We start from the raw sequence: 20,422 nt of genomic DNA, 5'->3' as shown, positions 1-20,422 counted from the left end.
GACTCTCCGAGAACCAGGATTACACACATTTACCACACCAAGCACTTGAATCAAAGCCCCAAGAAGCTCTGTATCCACTACAAGTACAAATCCTTCCAGACTGACAGTAGTGGTACATGCCTGTAATTCCATCAGACAGGGGCAGGCAGATATCTTGAGTTTGAGGCCAGCCTGGTCTACAGAGCTAGTTCCTGGTCAGTCAGGGCTACACAGAGAAACCCTATTTTGACACCCCCTCCCAACCTAAGGGGAAAATAAAAATAATAGAAAACCCTTCCAATGAGAAATGCTGTTTAATTTCTACCTCTGTATTTGGATATTTATTACCTAATTCATTTATCAAGACAAGGTCTCACTACTTAGCCTTGACTAGCCTGGAACTTAACTGTGCAAATCAAGCTGGCCTTGAACACACAAATCTGCCTACCTACTGGTAGGATTAAAGTTTAAATAAGTGTGTGGTGCTGTGTTTGAGTATTAAATTCAAGAAATGTGAGGCGCCATGTTTGCACTAGGCCTACTGGGGTGCTATCAATGTAAAGAACTGAAATAACCAGAAACTACACAAATCTTCCTAATTTGAGAGCAGAGAGGAAGTGTCTACAAATATATTTGTCCAGGCATGAAAGAAAGCAGTTTCATTTCCCTCAAAGCTTTGCATTTTGGACATCAATTCTGCTCACTGGTGTACTCACTTCTGAAGTAACTCAGTTTTGTTTGGTACCTGTCTACAGCAATCTAAGAACATAGGGAAAACATTTGAACACTCACTGAATTTCTGAAGTTTATGTCATTTTGAAACTATTTTGGCCACAACACTTGAGAACCTTAATTTCCACGCTAAAGTATGAAAGTAGAGGTAGGCAAAAGAATCTCCAGTATGAGCCAAACCCTTCATCCTCTGAAAACTCAGCACACCCTCAGAAAGAACACTGACTGATAGTAATTAGTCGGGCTATGGGAAACAAGTATGCAAGTTCATGCAGAGACTGATCCAAATGAATAACTCAGAAGGAAAAACCACGAAATAAGGTGAACAATGCTGGAGAAGAACACTTGGAGCTCAATGTACTGGTTCTAGAACCATCAATTCTCCAGCAACACCTGTCTTTGGCATACTCCTAACAAAATGTCACAGGGTGATTAATCAGAAGTTTTTTTTAAGCCTTGACCTCTTTTGAGAAAGTATATAATAGGTTGATGGACACCTAACTGTATTCCTTTGCAAACACCATTCTTTAAAACAAAATGTCATCTTTGGGAGCTATCTGACTTCAAGAATACATTCTTTTAATATACACTAACTACAGCACATCTGTGAAGTAGGGAATAAAATGTTGATACCATAGGATTGTGGTTAAATTACAAGCTGAAATAAAATATCCACAAATTTAGCCTCAATTTAGTATAGAGTGATACATATATGTAAATAAATGTGCATATATGAAGCCTCTTATTAAACCATTAAGAAAAAGACAATTTTAGAAACTGGTTAGGGCCAAACATGGTGATGTATGCCTATACTGAAGATATATATGACCTCTTTTGGGAAACTGGGCAGGAGAAAGCAGTCTGAGTTATACAGCAAGACCCTGTCTTAAATATAAGCAAATAAAAGACAAATAAAAAACTCAAAGTGGCCAAAGTTAGATTAAAATGATAAAGATATTGTGGTAGAATTTCTAAAGATAATCTCAAATAATTCTGCACCTCTGTGTGAATGTCCTCTTTTGACACTGAGGTAGGCCTATGATATCTGAACTGTAAAATATTCAGGAACTGATACAGTTCACTCCAAGTCGCCAGACCACTTTTCCCATATTGGGATTCTCTCTTGAAGCCCAGGAGCCATGCAGTGAGGCAGCTGAAGTAACAACACAAAAGAGGCAAAGCTCTGACTAATGAAGTCAAAGTTCCCGGATGCCACCAAAGCCCAGGCATCTGAGGCATTCTAGTCCCAGCTGGTGTACAGTCTGCGGAGACAACTACAATCTTCTCATACAGGTTGATACAAGTGCTGGCTGCTGTGTTATCAAGTTCTGAGATGGTATCTTTATAGATAGTTGAAATGTAATAAAATGTCAGCTCAGGTACACAGCTATCAAACATACATATGCATATATTGGAAAAGTGTTATCATAATAAAAAATTAGAGCCCCCAAATTCATTACCTAGTAAATGCAAAACTCCAAGTCAAAATAAAACATGTGTAAGTAAGATTATTGTCTGATGAGGCAGCACACACTTTTAATCCTGGCATTTGCAAAGGTGGGCAGATATGTGAGTTAAAGGCCAGCCTGATCTACATACCCAGTTCCAGGACAGCCAGGGCTACAGTGAGTCCCTGACACAGTACTTTTAAGAGAGAAGGCTATCTCTTAAAACTCCAAAACTTACCAATATGCTCCTTACAGATAAAAGTGGGCTTTTTCTGTTTATAAAGGCAGGGATGGAAATGAGGGCTGGAGAGGTGGTTCAGCAGCTAAAAATATTGTTCTTGCAAAAACCAAGGTTCAGTTCGTAGTACCCACATCAAGTGGCTCACAACCATTGTAACTTCAGCTACTCATTCTCTTCTAGACTTTGTGGACATCTACACTCAGGTGCACATACCCCCTGACAAATGCATATATGTATAATCAAAAATAAAATCTGTTTTAAAAGTCAGAATGGTTTCCTAGTTGCAGCAGGAAAAATAAGAAGACAGGCTGGATAAGAAACATGTAAATATGAAGATGGCCATGTCCTCATTCTGCAGCCACTAGGTAGAATCCCAATGTCATCACAATTATACGGAGTACACATATTTCATTTATGTGCATGTTACATTTTAAATGCTCCTCCATTTATTAGTAATGTCATATATTGTGACTCAAGCTAAATAGATCTAACTAATATCACTTAAATGATGTAAATGCTTTTTAAATATCCAAAGTGATTTTATTTAAAAAGGAAACCCTTCTGTACAAAAGCTGTTTATATTAAGCACGTTAGGTCCAGTAAATTACTTTAACAACTGAAACAATCTTAAATGGTGAGAAAAATGTCTCCCTTTTAAGGAAATAACTGACTCAATTAAGCAACCATAAATAAATAGTTGTTTTTTTAAATTAGTTACTCAAGCTCATTTTTTCTACTTTGAACATATGACTGGCCTTTAACTATGTTAAGATTAGATTTATTTCATTTATCTCACATGGTTTCATTATCATGTTTCTCCTTCAAAGGCCAGAAATCTGGGTGGCATATTAAAATAAAAGCCTCCCTTAGATAAAGTCTAGAGTAAAACTGTCGTGGGACTCAAGTTACACTTCTATGGGACAGGATTATTATTAAGTTTTTAAAAAGTCAGTGCACACACAACGATGGTTAAGTATTGAACAAATTACTGCTGCCGTCATCCTTTTGCTGTGCTGGGGACTAAAACTGGGGCTGTGCACATATATTAATAGACTTTCTTTTTTAAAGTACATTGATGGAATAAAGAATTTTTTTGAGGCAGATAGTATTATTAAAAAAAAAAATAAACCTGTGAGATAATTCCAGGTTTTCAGTTCAAAGACTTGCAGGAATACCTCCATTATGACATGGAATTCAGCAGTGTAATTAAATAACAGACCAATCATTTCTATTAGGGTTTGATTAATAATTTAAAAATGGGTAAGGGTCTCATATTTTGGTTTAACATTTATACACTGATATCTACTATTCAATGACCAGCCTAATAATGAGAAATAGACAAAGCTATTTCCACTTTCATGAAGATGGCAATGAGTATTTTTCATATAGTATCCTTTAATCTCTAAGATGACTTGTAGCTTTTAACTAGTTTTTCTTGTCTAATTCAGTGTTCCTCAACTAATGAGTTAAAACATGAGAAGGAACTGTTTGAGAGTTATTTGTACTCATAAGAAACACTCATACAAGTAAAATTACACTTTCCCTCAAAGTTCTTTTTTCATTTTATTTATATATATTTTTTATGTATGAGTGCTTTGTCTGCATATATATCTGTTCGCACTGCAGAAAAGGGTGTCAGTTCTTATTTTAGATGGCTATGAGCCACCACGTAGTTACTGGGAATTGAACTCAGGACTTCAGCAAAAGCAACCAGTGCTCTTAACCGCCAAGCCATCTTTTTCGAGCCCCCTCAAAGTTCCTTTGCATCCCACTGAGTCATTCACCCTTACTGCTAGTGGCCAGCAGTGATGGTCACAACTGTCTCTTCAAGTAGTACCATTGTGAAAGCGGGTTACAATGTTTACTACGTATGACTTTATGGCTACTACAGTCAAACCCAAGATTTATCAAAGTCATACCCAAGAGACTAACTATATGACCATTATCACCAAAACAAGAGGTACAGTTTAAGACCAAGTTAATTTTTAAAGAGCTACATTTAAAGACAAAAGGCTCTTCACACTCGCTGAGTATTCACCACACCCTAATACTATAAAATACTGCAGGGAGAATACAAATGATATTCTTGAATGAAGGGATGTTTTTTCTGTGTTCTTATTCAAATGAGCATTGAAATCCAAATAACAAAAAAACAAAAACACGGTCTCCTTGAATATTTTTACTTTACAGACGTGAAACTTCAAAAAATTGCTTCAGCCTGTTTAGTCAACTGCATAGTTCTCAGTGAAGTTTAATGAAAGACTGTTTTATAATGTTATTATTAGAGCCGATACCAATTAACTTCTCACATGAGGCAAATAAATGGCTATCAGATTATTTTCCAGAAAGAAGTGTGTCTGGCATGTTTCATTACATAAGACATTTCAGGAGAGGATCTCCACTTGGGGATTCATACAAGAGGACTGATGATCAGGGGCATTAAAAGGGGCTTCTATCATTACACTGAACCCATTACCCAAGTGGAGACTAATTCAAGGCATTTACATCATTCCATGCCACACTCTGAATGGTGTCTGAGATGATGAGATAGGATAAACAACTCTCTTAGGCTATCTGGCTTAAGTTTTAAAGTTTGGATTATAGAACTCAAATACTGGCTGGCTCAACTGAGAATTTTAAGAAAGGCAGTTCCAGATTTAAATTTTTCTTCAGCAATGAATTAAGTTTGATGACAGCCCATTATTTGTTCACAAAAGAAATAAACGTTATCCACTCAAGTTGCATGGGTTTTCTAACACACAGCAGAAAACACTACCAAATCTGATCAAAATCATTCTAACCACAAAAGAAAAATGCGTGTGAATTTTCTTATTCGTTTCACTTATGAAGGGCTTTCTAATTATAAAAGGAAGCCTTAGCAACTAGAGTCACTTCCCTGATACTATAAAGCATTTGCTCACAGACACCCAATTCTCACAGCCCAATATAGTTCAGGTTCTATATGAAGGCCAATGACCTTTTACCATTCTTTGAATCAACTTTATCCTTGAAGATGGTATTTGAGAAACTCTTCCTAATATGCCTCTTTCTCAATCTACCTGAAGATAAGACACAGTAAACAACCAAGCAAAAACCACTGAACACTAACTAGCTCAACCTTCCTAATGTTGCCACCCTTTAATCCAACCCCTCACGTTGTGGCGACCTCCAACCATAAAGTTATTTCCATGCTATTTCATAACTGTAGTTTTGCTATTGTTATGAATCATAATGCAAATATTTGTTTTCCGACAGTATCAGGCAACCCTTGTGCAAGCGCTATTTGATCCATAAGTTGAGAACTGCTGCACTAGAAGAAAACAACCTGGGAAACAGTAGGAGAACGCAGAAAAGTCATTCAAGATTTTTTATCTACACAAACAAAAGCACACACACACCATCCAAAATTGGGAATTCCTCATAAAACAAAAAACAAACAAACAAACAAAAAAAGACACCAACACACAACAACAGTACATTCTTAGAACTAAATTCTTTCAACTCAATACCAACACCCTGTCTTTCCAGACATCATCACTGTCTGGGACTAAGGAGCTGGCTTCATGGGTAAAAAGAAAGAACTGGTGTTCCAGACTGCCAGCACCCATGAAATGCCGGGTGGTTGTGATGGTCTGTTTGTAATTCTACTTTGCTGGGAAGTAGAGGCAAGGAAGGTCCCGGAAAGCTGGCTAACTGGACTAGTTCCATCAGCAAACTCTGAGATCCTGGATCAGTAAGTGCAGCATTGAGTGATTCAAGGAAGACATATGACATCAACTTGCTCACATACAAGTGATCATGCATGTACACATGTGTGCACATACACATACACCAAACTTACTGCTACGCATGGTTCCAGCCAGCACCTGAGAGGGTTTAGGGGAAGGATGTGGTAGTACTGAAGCAGGATGGAGAATTGCAGGCAGTCTGGGCTACCTCACAAGTTCTAGGCCAGCCTGAACTACATAGTGAAATCCTGTCTGAAATTACAAAAGAATTATCAACCATCCATTCACTTAATTTTAATACACACACACACACTCTTTGCTTTGAAAACCAGAAGTTCAAGAAAGTTCACAACCCCAGTTTCACAAAGTAGCTAGGACTGCAGTCATACAATCCAAACCACTATACCTCCTCCCCCAAAGTCCAGTTCCTGAACAGTTTTTTAAATTGATTCCATTATCATTTGTCTCCAGAAAGGCAATGGAGTGGTATTCCCATGCCCTGCTTCCTGTATCCTCTGAGTCTTCTGAGAGATTCAACCTTTCAAGGGAAAAGGATGACTCCATCTAAAGAGAGTTAGCTTTATGATCATTTGCTATTTAGGGCTCGAGAGATGCCTCAGTGGTTAAGAGCACCGGCTACCCTTCTAAAGGACCTGGGTTCAATTCCCAACACCTATATTGCAATGCAAAACTGTAACTTCTGAATTTTGTGGGTATCAGTACACACATAGTACACAAACATATATGAAAATAAAACATACATATAAAACAATAAATTTTTTTTTTAACCAGGCAGTGATACATGCCTTTAATCCCAGCACTCAGGAGGCAGAGACAGGTGGATCTCTGTGAGTTCAAGGTCAGCCTGGTCTACAAGAGCTAGTTCCAGGACACACTCCAAAGCTACAGAGAAACCCTGTCACAAAAAAACAAAACAAAACAAAAAAAACAAAAAATTTTAAAGATCATTTGCTATTTCAAGTGAAAGGGAACTTTTCCCTGTCTTTTTTACAGGCACTTCAAGAACATCTCAACGACTGGTGCAATAATTCACTTTCATAAAGATTTCTGGGCACAATCCTTCTTCTGTGCCAGTCCATTTAGCCTCATGCCTTTCTGCAGACAAATGTGCCCAGCAACAAAGGTAATGGACGGTATGCATAATGTACACTTAGGTATGAGTTACTACTCATTTTAATTTTTGTAATGTTGTTGACAACAGTTCATCTTTAACATTAGTACACAGGTGTGTGTGCGCGCACACACACACACACACACTCTCTCTCTCTTTATAAACTGCAGCATTAGATACTGAGAGGAAAGAGCAAGAACTGCCAATATTTTATGTTAAAACAATCATTTGAAGTCTTTTGTATGTTGAAAGGACTGTCAGCTATAACTTTAAAAAAAATACTGGGGAGAAAAGAATGTGTATTTGAGAAGGGTTAATAAGCTTATGCTTAGAAAAGAAACTCATCAGCTCGACTATCAATACTTTAGAATTTTACTAATACAAGTAAAATTTCTTTGACTGCTCTATGCAAAAACATTTCCCTTTTACTAAGGTTGAACACAAAAAAATAGTTTTATTACTTAACGTCAGTAACAGGCAATTCATGCCTACAGCTTTTTTTACATCACAAATTCCAAATTAAACTTTATACAGAAGTCCTGTTTCCACATCTACACTTGAACTATTATTATTTTCAACACCCTCAATTCAAAATGAGTGGTAACATACAAAAAAAAAAAAAAAACAACCCTCTCATATTCTGAACTTTCAAAAAAACCTCAACATGAAAAGGCTCAACTACCTTTGGGTAGTTTATGCATGCTCCTCAGGTCCTTTTGTCTTGGAAACAAGATAGGTGACATCTACTTACCTACAGAATTCTGAGTCTACTCTAAAAGCACAGCTGTCCACTCAAAATTCCCACTCTGGAATGAATTAATGCTTCCATGCTCACACTATGAATTTATTTACAAACAAACCTCAGTGGAAATATTCAATTTGACCCTATCTTTTCTTTTTCAAAAGGTCCATTTCTGAAAAATCATTAATCATCTTCAATAACAACAAAACTTAAAACAATGAACTTTTCTTCTTCCCCTACATTAATTATATCAAAATAACTACCTATCATCCAACTAGCAAGCTTACTTTGCTAGAGAGGGCTATGACCAAGCATTTTGATGGGCCAATCTGTTCTCATACAGAACAGACGACTAAGAAACATATGAAGCTGGTGGTGGGGGCAAAACTCTTTAATGCCAGCACTTGGAAGGTAGAGGTCAGGACAGCCAAGGCTACACAGAGAAATCCTGTCTCAGGAAAAAAGGAAAAGAAGCAAATGAAAGACATTTTATTTTAAACCTACCTTAAAGGAGGGGTACAGCAAAAACAGACTTTGTAATCACTTAGACTTGAAAAACACTGAACTAAAACAGTTTGTCTGAAGATTTTGCCCCATTTCCTCCATCCAAAGGTAACTATAAGACTGGAAGACACTGTTAAACTTAGGCATGCATTACTACTGGGAACATGTTAATGCTTCCTGTAACATTAAGTTCCACAAAGGAAACGTCGTAAATGATATGGTTAACTCACTGAACATGCAGTAACTCACAGATGTGCTTATCTTCAAGTGGTATAAATTTGTATAAATGGACATTAATTTATAAAGTTGAAGATCTATTCCAAAATGTTCGGATGTCTCAAACTAAGAAAGCATTTTCCTAAATACACAAACCATAAAAAGTGGCTAGATCTTTTGGTCAGCCTACAAATGCCAGTTAACAAATATGCTCAAAACACAGGAGCTTCTGGAACAAGTGCCCCATCTCTTCCAACATTTACTCCCACTAGACATGGAGCTCTTTCCTTTTATCCCATGTACTGCCATTTCCATCCATTTTAAGTCCTAGGAAATTATTTGTGGTCAGATGCAGGTAAAGTGAGAAGCAGGATGTGGCAGGACACACTTGTAATCCCACCTGCCAACCTGGGCTTCATAGTCCTTGCCAAGAAAAGGAAAGGAAGAAAAACTCGTTAAGGTGAGGAAGAGAACCCTTCTCTGAAAGCATAAAAGGTTTAAAAATGAGAAGTATCATCAATCAGAATCAGCAGGGTGACCCAAATCTGACCCCTGTAATATCAGTGTGTATGTTTTCAGGCTGTGTTATTTACATGGCAGTGACAATAGGCTTTACAGCAATACAATTCAAGAGGTCAGACGTTCTACATAAGTAAGTCTAATAAAACCAACAATCAACTACTTCAGACTTTCTCTCGAGACAGCAGATTCAGCAAAGCCAGGTCATTTAACAGACATGGCTAATGCACTGGCTTACAGTGTACTCAGGTAAAATTACTGACCAAACCTGAAAGGGATGGAATCAGATCCCAACCTGCAGTTCAAGGGAAGATAGAGAAACAGTTATTTGAACATGCTGAGCTCAGGTTTTACAGAAAACAAATGCGGTCTGGAAAGAAAGTTCTCCTTTATCACGGAGCAGAGGGACCAGGGTAGCATCCTATATCAAGGCACCAACAGTCTCTCCAGATTCTAGAGTCTAGAAGGGTGTAAGCACAGTCATAGGCAAAATACATTAACTGGAGAACGTAAGTAGTAGGGATGTGACTGTCCACTCTAAAATTCAACTCTCTTGTATGCCGAAACTTACAGCACCATCATTAGCAGAAGGCAGATCTACTGAAATGTGCAGGCTTTGAACGCAAAGCAGCGATAGTATTGTAGAGCCCTATACTTTTGTTTTAGAGAGAAAGTGAAATGAGACTTGGTCACTCAAGTAACATGAGCCTTGTAGAAAGTTACTTCTGGGAACACAGGTATACTGGTGAACAGGAAGACAGTACAATGAAAAATATTTTAATAATTTTTCTACACACTCAGCACTAAGACTGGAGGTCAGGCAGAGATAGGCCGTCAAGTTACTTCAACATCCATAGATTCAGAGTCAGAGAAGGAACATTTTATTTCTAACGCTTGGTGGACAATCGTCTTCGTGCAAACTGCTCACGACATTGAAAGGCATACGGTCCTACCCAGTTTGGCCCTAAAGAAAAGAAACCCTCAAGGAAACGATTCCTTTGGTGACAGATGCTAACTGCTTTGGGATTTATCATATGCTTCATGAAATTCATGACTACTACTATGAGAGGGTTACAGTGACTGCAAGTAGGGGCAGGTGCAAATACACCATCAAAAGCAGCCACTCAAGCACTTCTCAATACATACAGGTGCTTCTAACTCAGGAGGGTCCCAAAAGTTCTCGGCTAGCAAGTGTAGATAGACCACAACATTAGTGGTGGTGTTATCCTGATTGGATGCAGCTGGACTGCTGCTGCTAATGATTCCACAGTCAGAGGGTTTTAAGACCTGGGAAGCTTTGTGTTTTAAAACTGCATCCTTTTCAGAAATGGGACCAACAGTTTTTTGGTTTTCTTTTTTTGTCATCTGTAAAGTGAAGAAAAACATGGGAGACCTCAAAAGACAGGAAGCAGTCCCCAAGTCATAAACAGCTTACTTTCCAAGGCTTGCCCTAATTAACCTATTTACACCATAGTTTCTGAGGAAAAAACATTCCTTGTCCTCTAAAACTCAGTCCTAACAAAACAGAAAAAGATGTGTGTGTAGACAAGATCTACTATGCAAGAATGGGACAGGGTACCCAGTTTCTGCTGCCTTTTTGGTAACTGTAGCTAAAACCTAAATTCTCTCTAGAAGTCCCTCAAAAGCAGTGCAGGTGGAGCAAGGGACTCTCCTCAGAGTACACTAATGGAGGGAGCTACCACAGTCTGTCAGAAGCTAACAGCAAAGCAAGTTGTTCACAATCACAGAGAAACTATGCAAGGACTAATACTATTTCAGATAAAAAGATAAAAGTTAGATGCTGTTAAACTAGTTGGTCAATCAAAGTTTGGCACCTACAGAACACTCTCAACTGCTTCCTGGAATCGCACCAACTCAACCGAGAAGGGAAGAAATCACTAACATGAAAAGGTGATATTATAACCCAAAAATGTTGCCAAGTTCTCAAAATGACACTTAATTAAAAAACCTTACATACTACACCTCTTAGAGCAGTTCCTAAGTTTTATAACTTGGGTAACAAAGATACTAAGTGCAACTTGGTAACAAGTCATTTTTGGCAGCTACCCAAAGTCTCACACAATTCAAGAGTTACTGTAAAATTTATAGGAGCAGCTCACAATCAAACAGCCTTTCACAGAAAGGATGCAGAAATGGAAGGGGAGGGGGCTGAAGGAGGCAGGCCAGAATAAATTGGTTTGTGGCAACAGTCAGAACATTTAAATATTACCAAAGATTGTCCTCATTGCTGCATGGTAATCTGAGCCACTTTCAAGGTAGTACGAGACACTGGGGTTATTACTAGTTTTGGAGAAAAACTGTTTCAAGTCAAAAGTAATGACAGGCAACAGGCAATCTACACAACCTCCCTTGTAAATATTTTTTCAGGAACGATTATGAGATGGAAGAATGAACGGCATGCCTAACGTTAACAGCTATGAAAAGAAAAATTAAGGTGAGATTCTTATGGACAAGTCTCCAAGCAGGGACAATTTCTTTATTACCTCTATCTACTTGCTAATTAGAATACTCTAACATCACGAGCATAAACATTAAGAATAAACAAAGATTAACACCACCAAAGGTAGATGGGATAGCTAAGTTTAGTAGTCCTTAGCTGTGGACACTTGCGGATCAGAATATATGAATTAAAATTCAAATGTAACAGATTCAGATGAAAGACAAATATATCTAAAACGTGTTTCCGTACATAGCAGAATAGGAACAAAATGTTTTCATGAGAATAAAGTTATGCTCTCAAATTGTGCTTTGGAACTGAAGATATGTTTCTTATTCATTTTCTAATAGCATATCTGTTTTTTAAAGCAATCTAAGCCTTCTCATTATATTATGCAGTTTTACTGGAGACTGACTTGATGCAGACTTATAACCCCCTTCAAAATAAGGATGAAAATGACCCCTCCCCCAATCACCTCATCATTTAGTTTAGTAGTGCATTTGTCTACAGTTTCTGAGTAACCCTTAAGCAGTTAACAGACTTTTATTTATGAAAATATTACTTTCTGGAAATATATTTGGAAACATTTCCTTTTTTTTAAAAAAAAACACAAAAACGTTTGGTCAATCAGCCACCCTGTTCTATCTTCATCTTAAAAGACACAACTTTCTCTTTTCATATGTTCAGTAATTCTAGTGGTTTTCATTTCTGGTCTCAATTTCATTTTTAATCTAATTGCTTAAGTGTTTCAAAAGAATACCCTATCCAGTTAGTAATACTTTACAAATATTCTTAGGTTTATATGTTATTCACATCAATATGTGATTCCAAATAAAATAATGGCCATTTTAATGGCTAAACTAATGTTAGAAAAAAAACGAAACCTCTAAAATGGGACGAAAACATCTCACAGAAGGCTGTCACCGTAATTGTTTCTCTAAACACAATTTTCCTTGAGTAGGCCCCTCTGGTGTTCAATAAATGTTGCAGCATAAATATTTTTCTTAAAGCACAACCTCAGTCTTAACATATAAGCCCCCCACAAAAACTTATTTATTACCTATTTATTTGCTCTTAAGAAGATTCTCTGTGCATTTCAAATGGGAGGACAAATACCCTAACGTTTAATTAGGTCTAATTACAAGTAAGATTAATTCAAGGTTGATAGGGCAGACCGCCGAATAAACAAACTAAAGAGGCACACACACTCTTTCTCTCAGATGGGAAAAAAAAACTTCACTCAGGTTGGGCCAGCGGGGAGAAAGTTAAAGTAATCTTCCCTTCTAGGTAACTCGGGGTTCCGAGTGGGGTAATTCCTAAACCCAAGGCCAGGCAGTGCCGTGCAACTCCGGCACGACGATCTAGCGCTCCCAGCAGCTCGGTTCTGAGCGTTCCCTTCTCCACCTTCCTGCAGAGACCAATAAAGGAACTCACGCAACGCTGTCGGATGCTGTGGTAACACCGAGGGCGAGAGTTCGGCTAACAGAATAACGATCTCGCTCTAAAGAGCAACCCAATACAACTGTGGAAACTGTGGCGTGCCGAGTGCACTTCAGGGCCTTGGGGGGGAAAAAGAGACACTTGAAAATACCTGGTGCGGGAAAAACACGAGCCGCTAGCACCGCGTTTGCTTTCGGGGTAACATTTCCTCCCCTAACCTCTAACACTCCACTCTCCAAGAGAGAGAAAATAGAGAGAAGGGGAAAGCGTGAAACTGCGGGGCTGAGTGGACGAGGGGTTCCGAGTCACCCCCAGAGGCCAGAAGGAGATCTCGGGGCTGCCCGGAAGGCAGGAATGGGAGAAATAAAATGTAACAAGGCGCAAAGCTGCGGCGGAGAGGGCGTGGGGAAGGGGCCCCGGGAGGCGGACGAGGCGCGGCGCGGCGCGGGGAAGGGCCGGCCCACGCCGGCGGCCGGGGAATCGGGGCTCCGCTCCCGGGCAAACTTCGCCGAGCGGGCGGGGGTGAGGGGGCGCGCCCGGCCCGGGCCGCGGGAGAGTGGCTGGAATCGGCGGGGCTCCGGACACGCCGGGAACGGCGCGGCTGCCCGCGCGCGGGGGAAGGGCGGCCACACTCACCACGGGTCGAACTCGTGGATGATGCTCTCGAAGCGGATGACGGCGAAGAGGCGCGAGCTGAAGCCGGCCAGCCAGGCCAGGAAGAGGATGGTGAAGGAGAGCAACGACTGCCACCCGGCCGGCTGCGACAAGCCCCCGGACAGCCCCGCGGGGGGCCCCGGCTTCGGCGCCGCCGCCGCCCTGGACGCGCTCTGGGCTCCGGGCCCGTGGTGCCCGTGGCGGCTGTTCCCCAGAGCCATGAGGCCGCTCCACGGGGACGAGTTAAGGGACGACTTGTGCTTGCTCTCCGGGGCCGAGGGCTCCGCCATGTTGTGCCCCGGCGGCGGGTCTCGCTCGTCCTCCGCGGCCGCCGCCGCCGCCTGGAGCGAGGGGTGCTGGGCGGAGACCCAGAGGAGGAGGAGGAGGAGGAGGAGGGCGACGGCGACGACAACGAGGAGGCGGAGGCGGAGGAAGAGCTGGACGCACTCCCGCCCTCAGCACCGCGAGGCCGGGACACTGGGGGTGGAGGAGGAGGCGGCGGCGGCGATCCGGAGTCTCTGCTTCGGCAGCGGCAGTGGCCGCGACCGCCGCGGTCTCAACCTAGAAGGCCCCTGCGCCCCACTAGCCATCCGTGTACCCCGTGCGGCTGAGGAGGCGGCGGCGGCGGCGAGAGCCGACGGGACGAGGGCGCCAGAGGAGCGGCGGCTCCGAGCGGCAATGACATTCCCTTCCTCACGCCCGCCCCGCCGTGAGGAGCACAAAGGGGGAGGAGCCCCCTGGAGTCCGGGCGGAGCTCAAGACACCTCTGACTCCGCCCCCTCGCCCAACAGGAACTGGCCCCTCCGCCTGTCACAGAGCGACAGGTCCGTTAAGGGGCGGGGCCGGAACGACGGCATACGCCAATAGGAGCGCGAGCGGGGCCCTGGGCGGGGCTTCGGCAGAATGGCCCGCCCTCCGTCCCCCTCGCGGCCTCGCGCCTATTCGCCGCCAGTGGCGGCTACGATTTCATTGTCAGTTGAAAGACGCGGTTTCGCGCGCCGGCCTGCTCGGGGCTCCGCGGGAGGGTGCCTGGAGGTTCGGCTTGCTTCCCCGCGTGGATCCCGACTCAAGGAGCAGGAGACGGTCCCGCGTCCCAGCCGGCCGAAGCGACGCAGAGAGCACCACCCTGCCGGGTGCTCGGCGGCCGTGACTTTTAACCCGCTCAGCGGGGAACGCCGCCACGTGACTGGGCGCGCAGGCGCGGTGCGCGGCCCCGGGCGCGTGGGTCCACCCGCTGAGCTGAACGTGCCTAGGTGGCCCGCTCGCAGCTTGCTCTTGTCCCCGTTGTGCTGCGCTGAAATCTTGGAGAGGGCAAATTCGTCCGAGCTGCAGCAAGACGTAGCGAGGCGGACAAATGCATATTTTAAAATTTTTCCTGTTTCTGTGTTTTCCAAGTGCCAAGAAATCCTTTGCAGCTAAATCTTTTTGACCGCAAGAATTCATTATTTACACCTGATTTTTTCTGGACTATATTAGCTGTTGCCCATTTCTCACTTTAAACAAACTAACCGACCAAAGACCCCTATGTACGAACTTTTCCTTGTCCAGGCGGTTTGCTTATACCTTTGCCTTCCTCAACAACTAACTTCCTACACCCACAAAAGCACAAAAGCTGGAGCCGGGTCCTGCTGTGAAAGAAGCCCACAGCAGGTGAAGGGGTTGTTGTAAAACACAAAGACCAGTTAATATTTGATTGGCGTCTAATGTGCATTCACAATTGTCCATCTCGTTAGGTAACACTGGAATTTTTTAAATGTGTGTAAAGGTTTACCTATGTCCTGTAAAACTGCAAAATACAAACTGCATCTCATCGCTCATTGTCAGAGGTTAGGTAAATGAACAAGTGCACCTAATATGAGGTTGCTTGGAACTAATAGATCCAGCCACTCCCCCCCCCCCACCTGAGGGACTAACTTTGCTGCTATCCTTACAAAAATAAATACTCTTATTAGAGAGAGAATGAAAAGCTTTCCAGAAATAGACTTTCTCACCACCAAGTTCTTATCCAACATTAAACACCTACATTTTAATGAGATTTGTGGTAGAATATTAACCAACCCTTTTGAACAAAGAGAGGTGACATGCCCTTTCTTGGAGCCAGAAAAGTACTCATTAGAACGGCAGCATTTATTTTTGCCCGTCTTGCGCCAACCGATGTCCTATCAACCTAAAATAACAGAATTTATCTTGTGACTTTTATTTCAGGCTGCTTGGACGGTTCTGTCTTATTGCAGATGTTCCCTGTTGGGTCTGCCAGTATCTGCTGTTTCCTCCTGGCTGTTGGCTGGAGGCCTGGTCTGAAAGGCAGTAAAACCTGTGTGGGCCACCCTTTCTACCTCTTAAAGTCAACGTTAATCTTTGTGTGTGAGCGGGCATGTGTGTACTATGGCATGCATATGGAGGTCAAATAACATGCTGGGATGTGGTCCTCTCAGTACACCAGGTTAGCTGGCCTTTGTGCTTCCAGGAATTCTCCAGTCTCTTCCTCCCATCTCACCATAGGAGCATTGGGATTATAGGTACCTGCTATCACATCCAGCCTTTTATGGGCTCTGGGAGTTCAGACTCAAGTCCTCCGACTTGTGTGGCTAATATAAAACAAGCTTATCTGACAACACTGCGGATCATTGTGGAGAGACAGGAGATGAATGAAGTCCCGTGAAAACATGAGGACCCATGCTGGCCTACAGCAGGAAGCAGGGAGACACGGGTCCTGTCTTCACAGCCCACATCAATCAGGCAGCCTCAGGAAATGTTACCAGCCAGCCCATTGTGTTGAGTATGTCGTACAAAGCATGGGCAAACACTAGAGGAGCAGCACAGGGAGGGAACTACAACCCCAGGATGCAGCACTGGGGATCAGGATGAGTGGATCAGAGGAAGAAAGAAAGAGATCTACCCAGAGAAGGAAAGGCCCTGTGGTGCTGAAGAATACGAGGAACCCAGAAAATGGCTAGCACAGCTGCCACACAGATTGTAGAGCAAACCCGGAGAGGTCATGCTCAGAGGTCATGCTCAGAGGTGGATTTTGCAATGTCTTATCTTGAGAGAATTGGGAGACCATAAAGAGTTTGAAGTTGGATGTAGAGTCTAAGACGAGTAAGTTAGTGAAGTGTGTGCTTTAGGATTCCTGGGTCTGTACTGTGGACAGTGTGCTGTGAGGGGACCAGTAAGAAAGCACACTCGTAGGCGATCTCATGAGAGTCCACAGGGTTCCTAGTCCCAGGCCTTAGAAGCAGTCAGCTATTGCATGCTCTGGATCTACAGCCTGTTAATGTAGAAAAATAGCTTCCAGCCTGTTTGGGAAGCTTCTATATGTGAGCCACTGTATATACCAACTCCCTGGTCCTTAAGTGCCTGTCATGGCCTTTTCTGAGCTGAAAAGTGAATCTTTGTTTTGGCAGCTGCAATTTCACCATTTTCCTTAGCAAGTTTAGTGGTTGGATTGGACTTCAACACCCATACAAATGGGAGAAGAGAGCATAGACTATGCTTTTTCCAGAAGTCTGGCATCAAATGTACAGAGGACCAAGTCAAACCAAGAAAAGAGCATCAGGGATTAGAGAGATGGCTCAGCAGTTAAGAGGACTTACTTCTCTTGCAGAGGACCAGTTTCAGTTCCTAGCACCTACACAGGAATTCACAACTGTCTGCTATTCCAGTTCCAGGGGATCTGACCCCTCTTCTGACTTATGTGGGCACTGTATGCATAAGGTACACATACATACACCAGGAACACACATATACACACAAAATAAATATTAAAAGAAAAGAGCATTTAAGTCATCTACAGACATGGCTGCAAACCAAACAAAAATAGTCTATAATATGTCTTGGGAACAACAAAGGTCTCAGATAGGCCTTCACCCTTCTTAGAGACATAAAACCGGTATAATACACACTTTTGCCCTGGAGAGAACACATCAGAGGTCGGGCATGTAATTGACAATGACAAATATTGGGTGACTCTTATTGTTCTGTCAGGGTGGCTGTCTGGTAGCCTCCAATCCCCAGAGAGAAGAGTGAAGCAAAGTGGCAAAAACTGAGTCATGAGTTTGCACCAGCTTAAATCTCCTGCCAAGATACAGTGGCACAAGATGGTTCTGAAGACATGGCCAGGTACCATCCTGACTAGATTCTCCTCAGATCCGTATGGTAAGTCACTTCACCCCCATGCCTTGGTGTTTATGGACTATCCCTTCCTAGTACGGTGCTGTTCAGAAAGAGAGAATCAACACATGAAAAAAACTTGAAGCCGTTCCAGGTGCAGAGGGGAGCAGTCGCTCTGTGCTCTGTGCTGGTTATTAATAGTGTCAGTGGGACCACTGCCTTCCGCAGGCAGATGGTAAGGCGGCTCAACTTTCTAAAAATCAGGGAAAGAATCCCCCCAACTCAAACCCATCTGAATGTGTCTGTTTCTTCAGGCTGGAGAGTGCTTGTATCAAATAAAACCTGCATTTCCTCCAGCAGCTGTACACACACACACACACACACACACACACACACACAAAATGCCATGTGACAGGGAACTGTTGGACCTGAGGCCAGCCAACCACTGTGAGCCTGAAAGCAGGTACTTGGTTCTTACGCACCTGAGTGCAATGCAGAGAGACACAGAGCCACGGGCCTTCCACAGCTGCACACAGATTCCTAAGATCAAGCGCTATAGAATAATAATCATATTCCTAAGCTTCTAAAGACTCAGGGTTATTCCTTACACAGCTGTGGCTAACAGATTCGCGAGGCAAAAGAATGGCAAGCTTCCTCAAAATGAGGAAATCTCAGAACCAGCAAGAATGAAACACCCTTCCATCCCTACTGTGCCAGTTAAAGAACATCCTAAGGCGCCCTTGTTGCACAGACTGGTTGGCAGTCTAAGGAGTGGGGCTCTCGGGCAACCAAATCTACACACTTTACTGTCCCCTCTTGTGGTCAAAGAACCTGATTCTGAAAGTAGGCCATAGACTTAAATGGATGATTCTGGGAAAGGAAGCATGCAGGGGTTAACAGGTACATGAGAAAGAGTTTCAGGTACTAACAGTCAGAGAGATGCAAGTCAGAGCCCTACACCTCACCCAGTGAGAACGGCTGTTAGGGAAAAACAAGAAGGGCCATCAGGATGTGGCACAAAGGACGGAATCTGGGACAGTGTTGGTGGTATGAAATTAGCCATGGGAAACATCATGGCAGTTCCTTAGAAACTTAGGCCCTAAGCCATCATGTGATTGAGCACCCAGCCCTGGGCCTATATCCAAAGGAAATGAAGTCAGTATGTTGAAGAGACAGGTGCATGCCTGTGTTCAATGTAGCATTATTCATGATGGCTCCAAGCAGAAACAACCCACGTGTCTGTGATAGTGACAATTGTCAGCTTGATGGGATCTTGGCTCACCCAGGAGACAAGGCTCCAGGAACCCTGTGAGGTGCCTAGATTAAGGTTAGCTGTCAGCAGTGTCCATGAGCATGTTAACTGATGTGGCAATACTGTGAGACAATGGTCTTTTATCCTGTCACTTGTATTATTTTTAATAAAATGCTGATTGGTCAGTAGCCAAGCAGGAAGTAGAGGCGGGGCGATTAGAACAGGTGGAGAATTTTGAGAAGAGGAAAGATGCAGTTTGCAGTCGTCACCCAGATGCAGAGGAAGCAAGATGAGAATGCCTCACTGAAAAGGTACCAAGCCACATGGCTAACACAGGAAAGAATATGGGCTAATATAAGTTATAAGAGTTAATAAGAAGCCTGATTTTAATAGGCCAACCTGTTTATAATAAATGTAGACCTCTGTGTGTTTCTTTGGGACTGATCGGCTGCAGGACCAGGTGGGACAGAAACCTGGGTCAACATGACAAGGCCTGTCTTAACTGTGGGCAGGAGCATTCCCCAGCTGGGGATCCTGGGCTGTGTGAAATGGAGGAAGTGAGCAGGGCACTAACCTTTATTGTTCTCTTTACGTCTTGACTGAGTATCAGTGTGCTCGGCTGCCTCAAGGTCCTGCTGTCTTGATGTCCCCACCATGATGGACTGCACCCTTGGTGAGCTCAGAGAAACCCTTCCTTGCTCGAGTTGCTGTTGTTAGGGTGTTTTATCACAACTAAAAAGAAGCTAAATGTGTCCCTTAGCTCATGGATATACACATAACTTATACATCGCAGAATAATATCTATCTGCCATTAAAGAATGGAATTGTATCATTTGTAGAACATCGATATGTGATTATGTTAAGTTAAACAAGCCAGGCAGAGAAAGATCAGTACTTTAGCATTACAACTGTGTGTGGAATTTAATTTTAAAAACTTTTAAAAGATTTATATGGATGAGTCTTTTGCCTGAATTTATGCGTGTGTGTGTACGTGCATGCCTGGTGCCAAGGAGGTCAGGAGAGGGTGTCAGGTCCCCTAGACCTGGGGTTATGAATGGTTGTGAGTCACTGTGTGGGTGCCAGGAACTGCATCATGTTCCTCACGAGAGAAGCCTGTGCTCTTAACCGTGGAGCCATCTCTCCGGCCCCACGGTGTGAAATTTCAAAAAGCTGGTGCAGCTGGAGAAATGGTTCAGCAGTCACAAGCTCATTCTGCTTTTGCAGAGGACTCTAGTTAGTTCAAGGGACCCACTCCAGGGGTCTCATA

The 20,422-nt window shown here is 42.8% G+C and overlaps 1 protein-coding gene across 1 annotated transcript in view; it reads right to left on the bottom strand.

Annotated features, from left to right (window-relative positions):
- Positions 1–14,241, bottom strand: part of Stt3b (STT3 oligosaccharyltransferase complex catalytic subunit B) — a 71,020-nt gene extending 56,779 nt beyond the window's left edge. Inside the window, exon 1 of the mRNA XM_075964245.1 lies at positions 13,776–14,241. Within this exon, the coding sequence (XP_075820360.1) occupies positions 13,776–14,083 (308 nt within the window). The 5' untranslated portion in view covers positions 14,084–14,241. The remainder of the gene's footprint in view (positions 1–13,775) is intronic.
- Positions 14,242–20,422: the final 6,181 nt, after the last annotated feature.

This window comes from Microtus pennsylvanicus, chromosome 3 (assembly GCF_037038515.1).
Source record: "Microtus pennsylvanicus isolate mMicPen1 chromosome 3, mMicPen1.hap1, whole genome shotgun sequence".
In the NCBI taxonomy this organism is placed as follows: domain Eukaryota; kingdom Metazoa; phylum Chordata; class Mammalia; order Rodentia; family Cricetidae; genus Microtus; species Microtus pennsylvanicus.
This window is presented reverse-complemented; position numbering and strand designations above follow the sequence as displayed.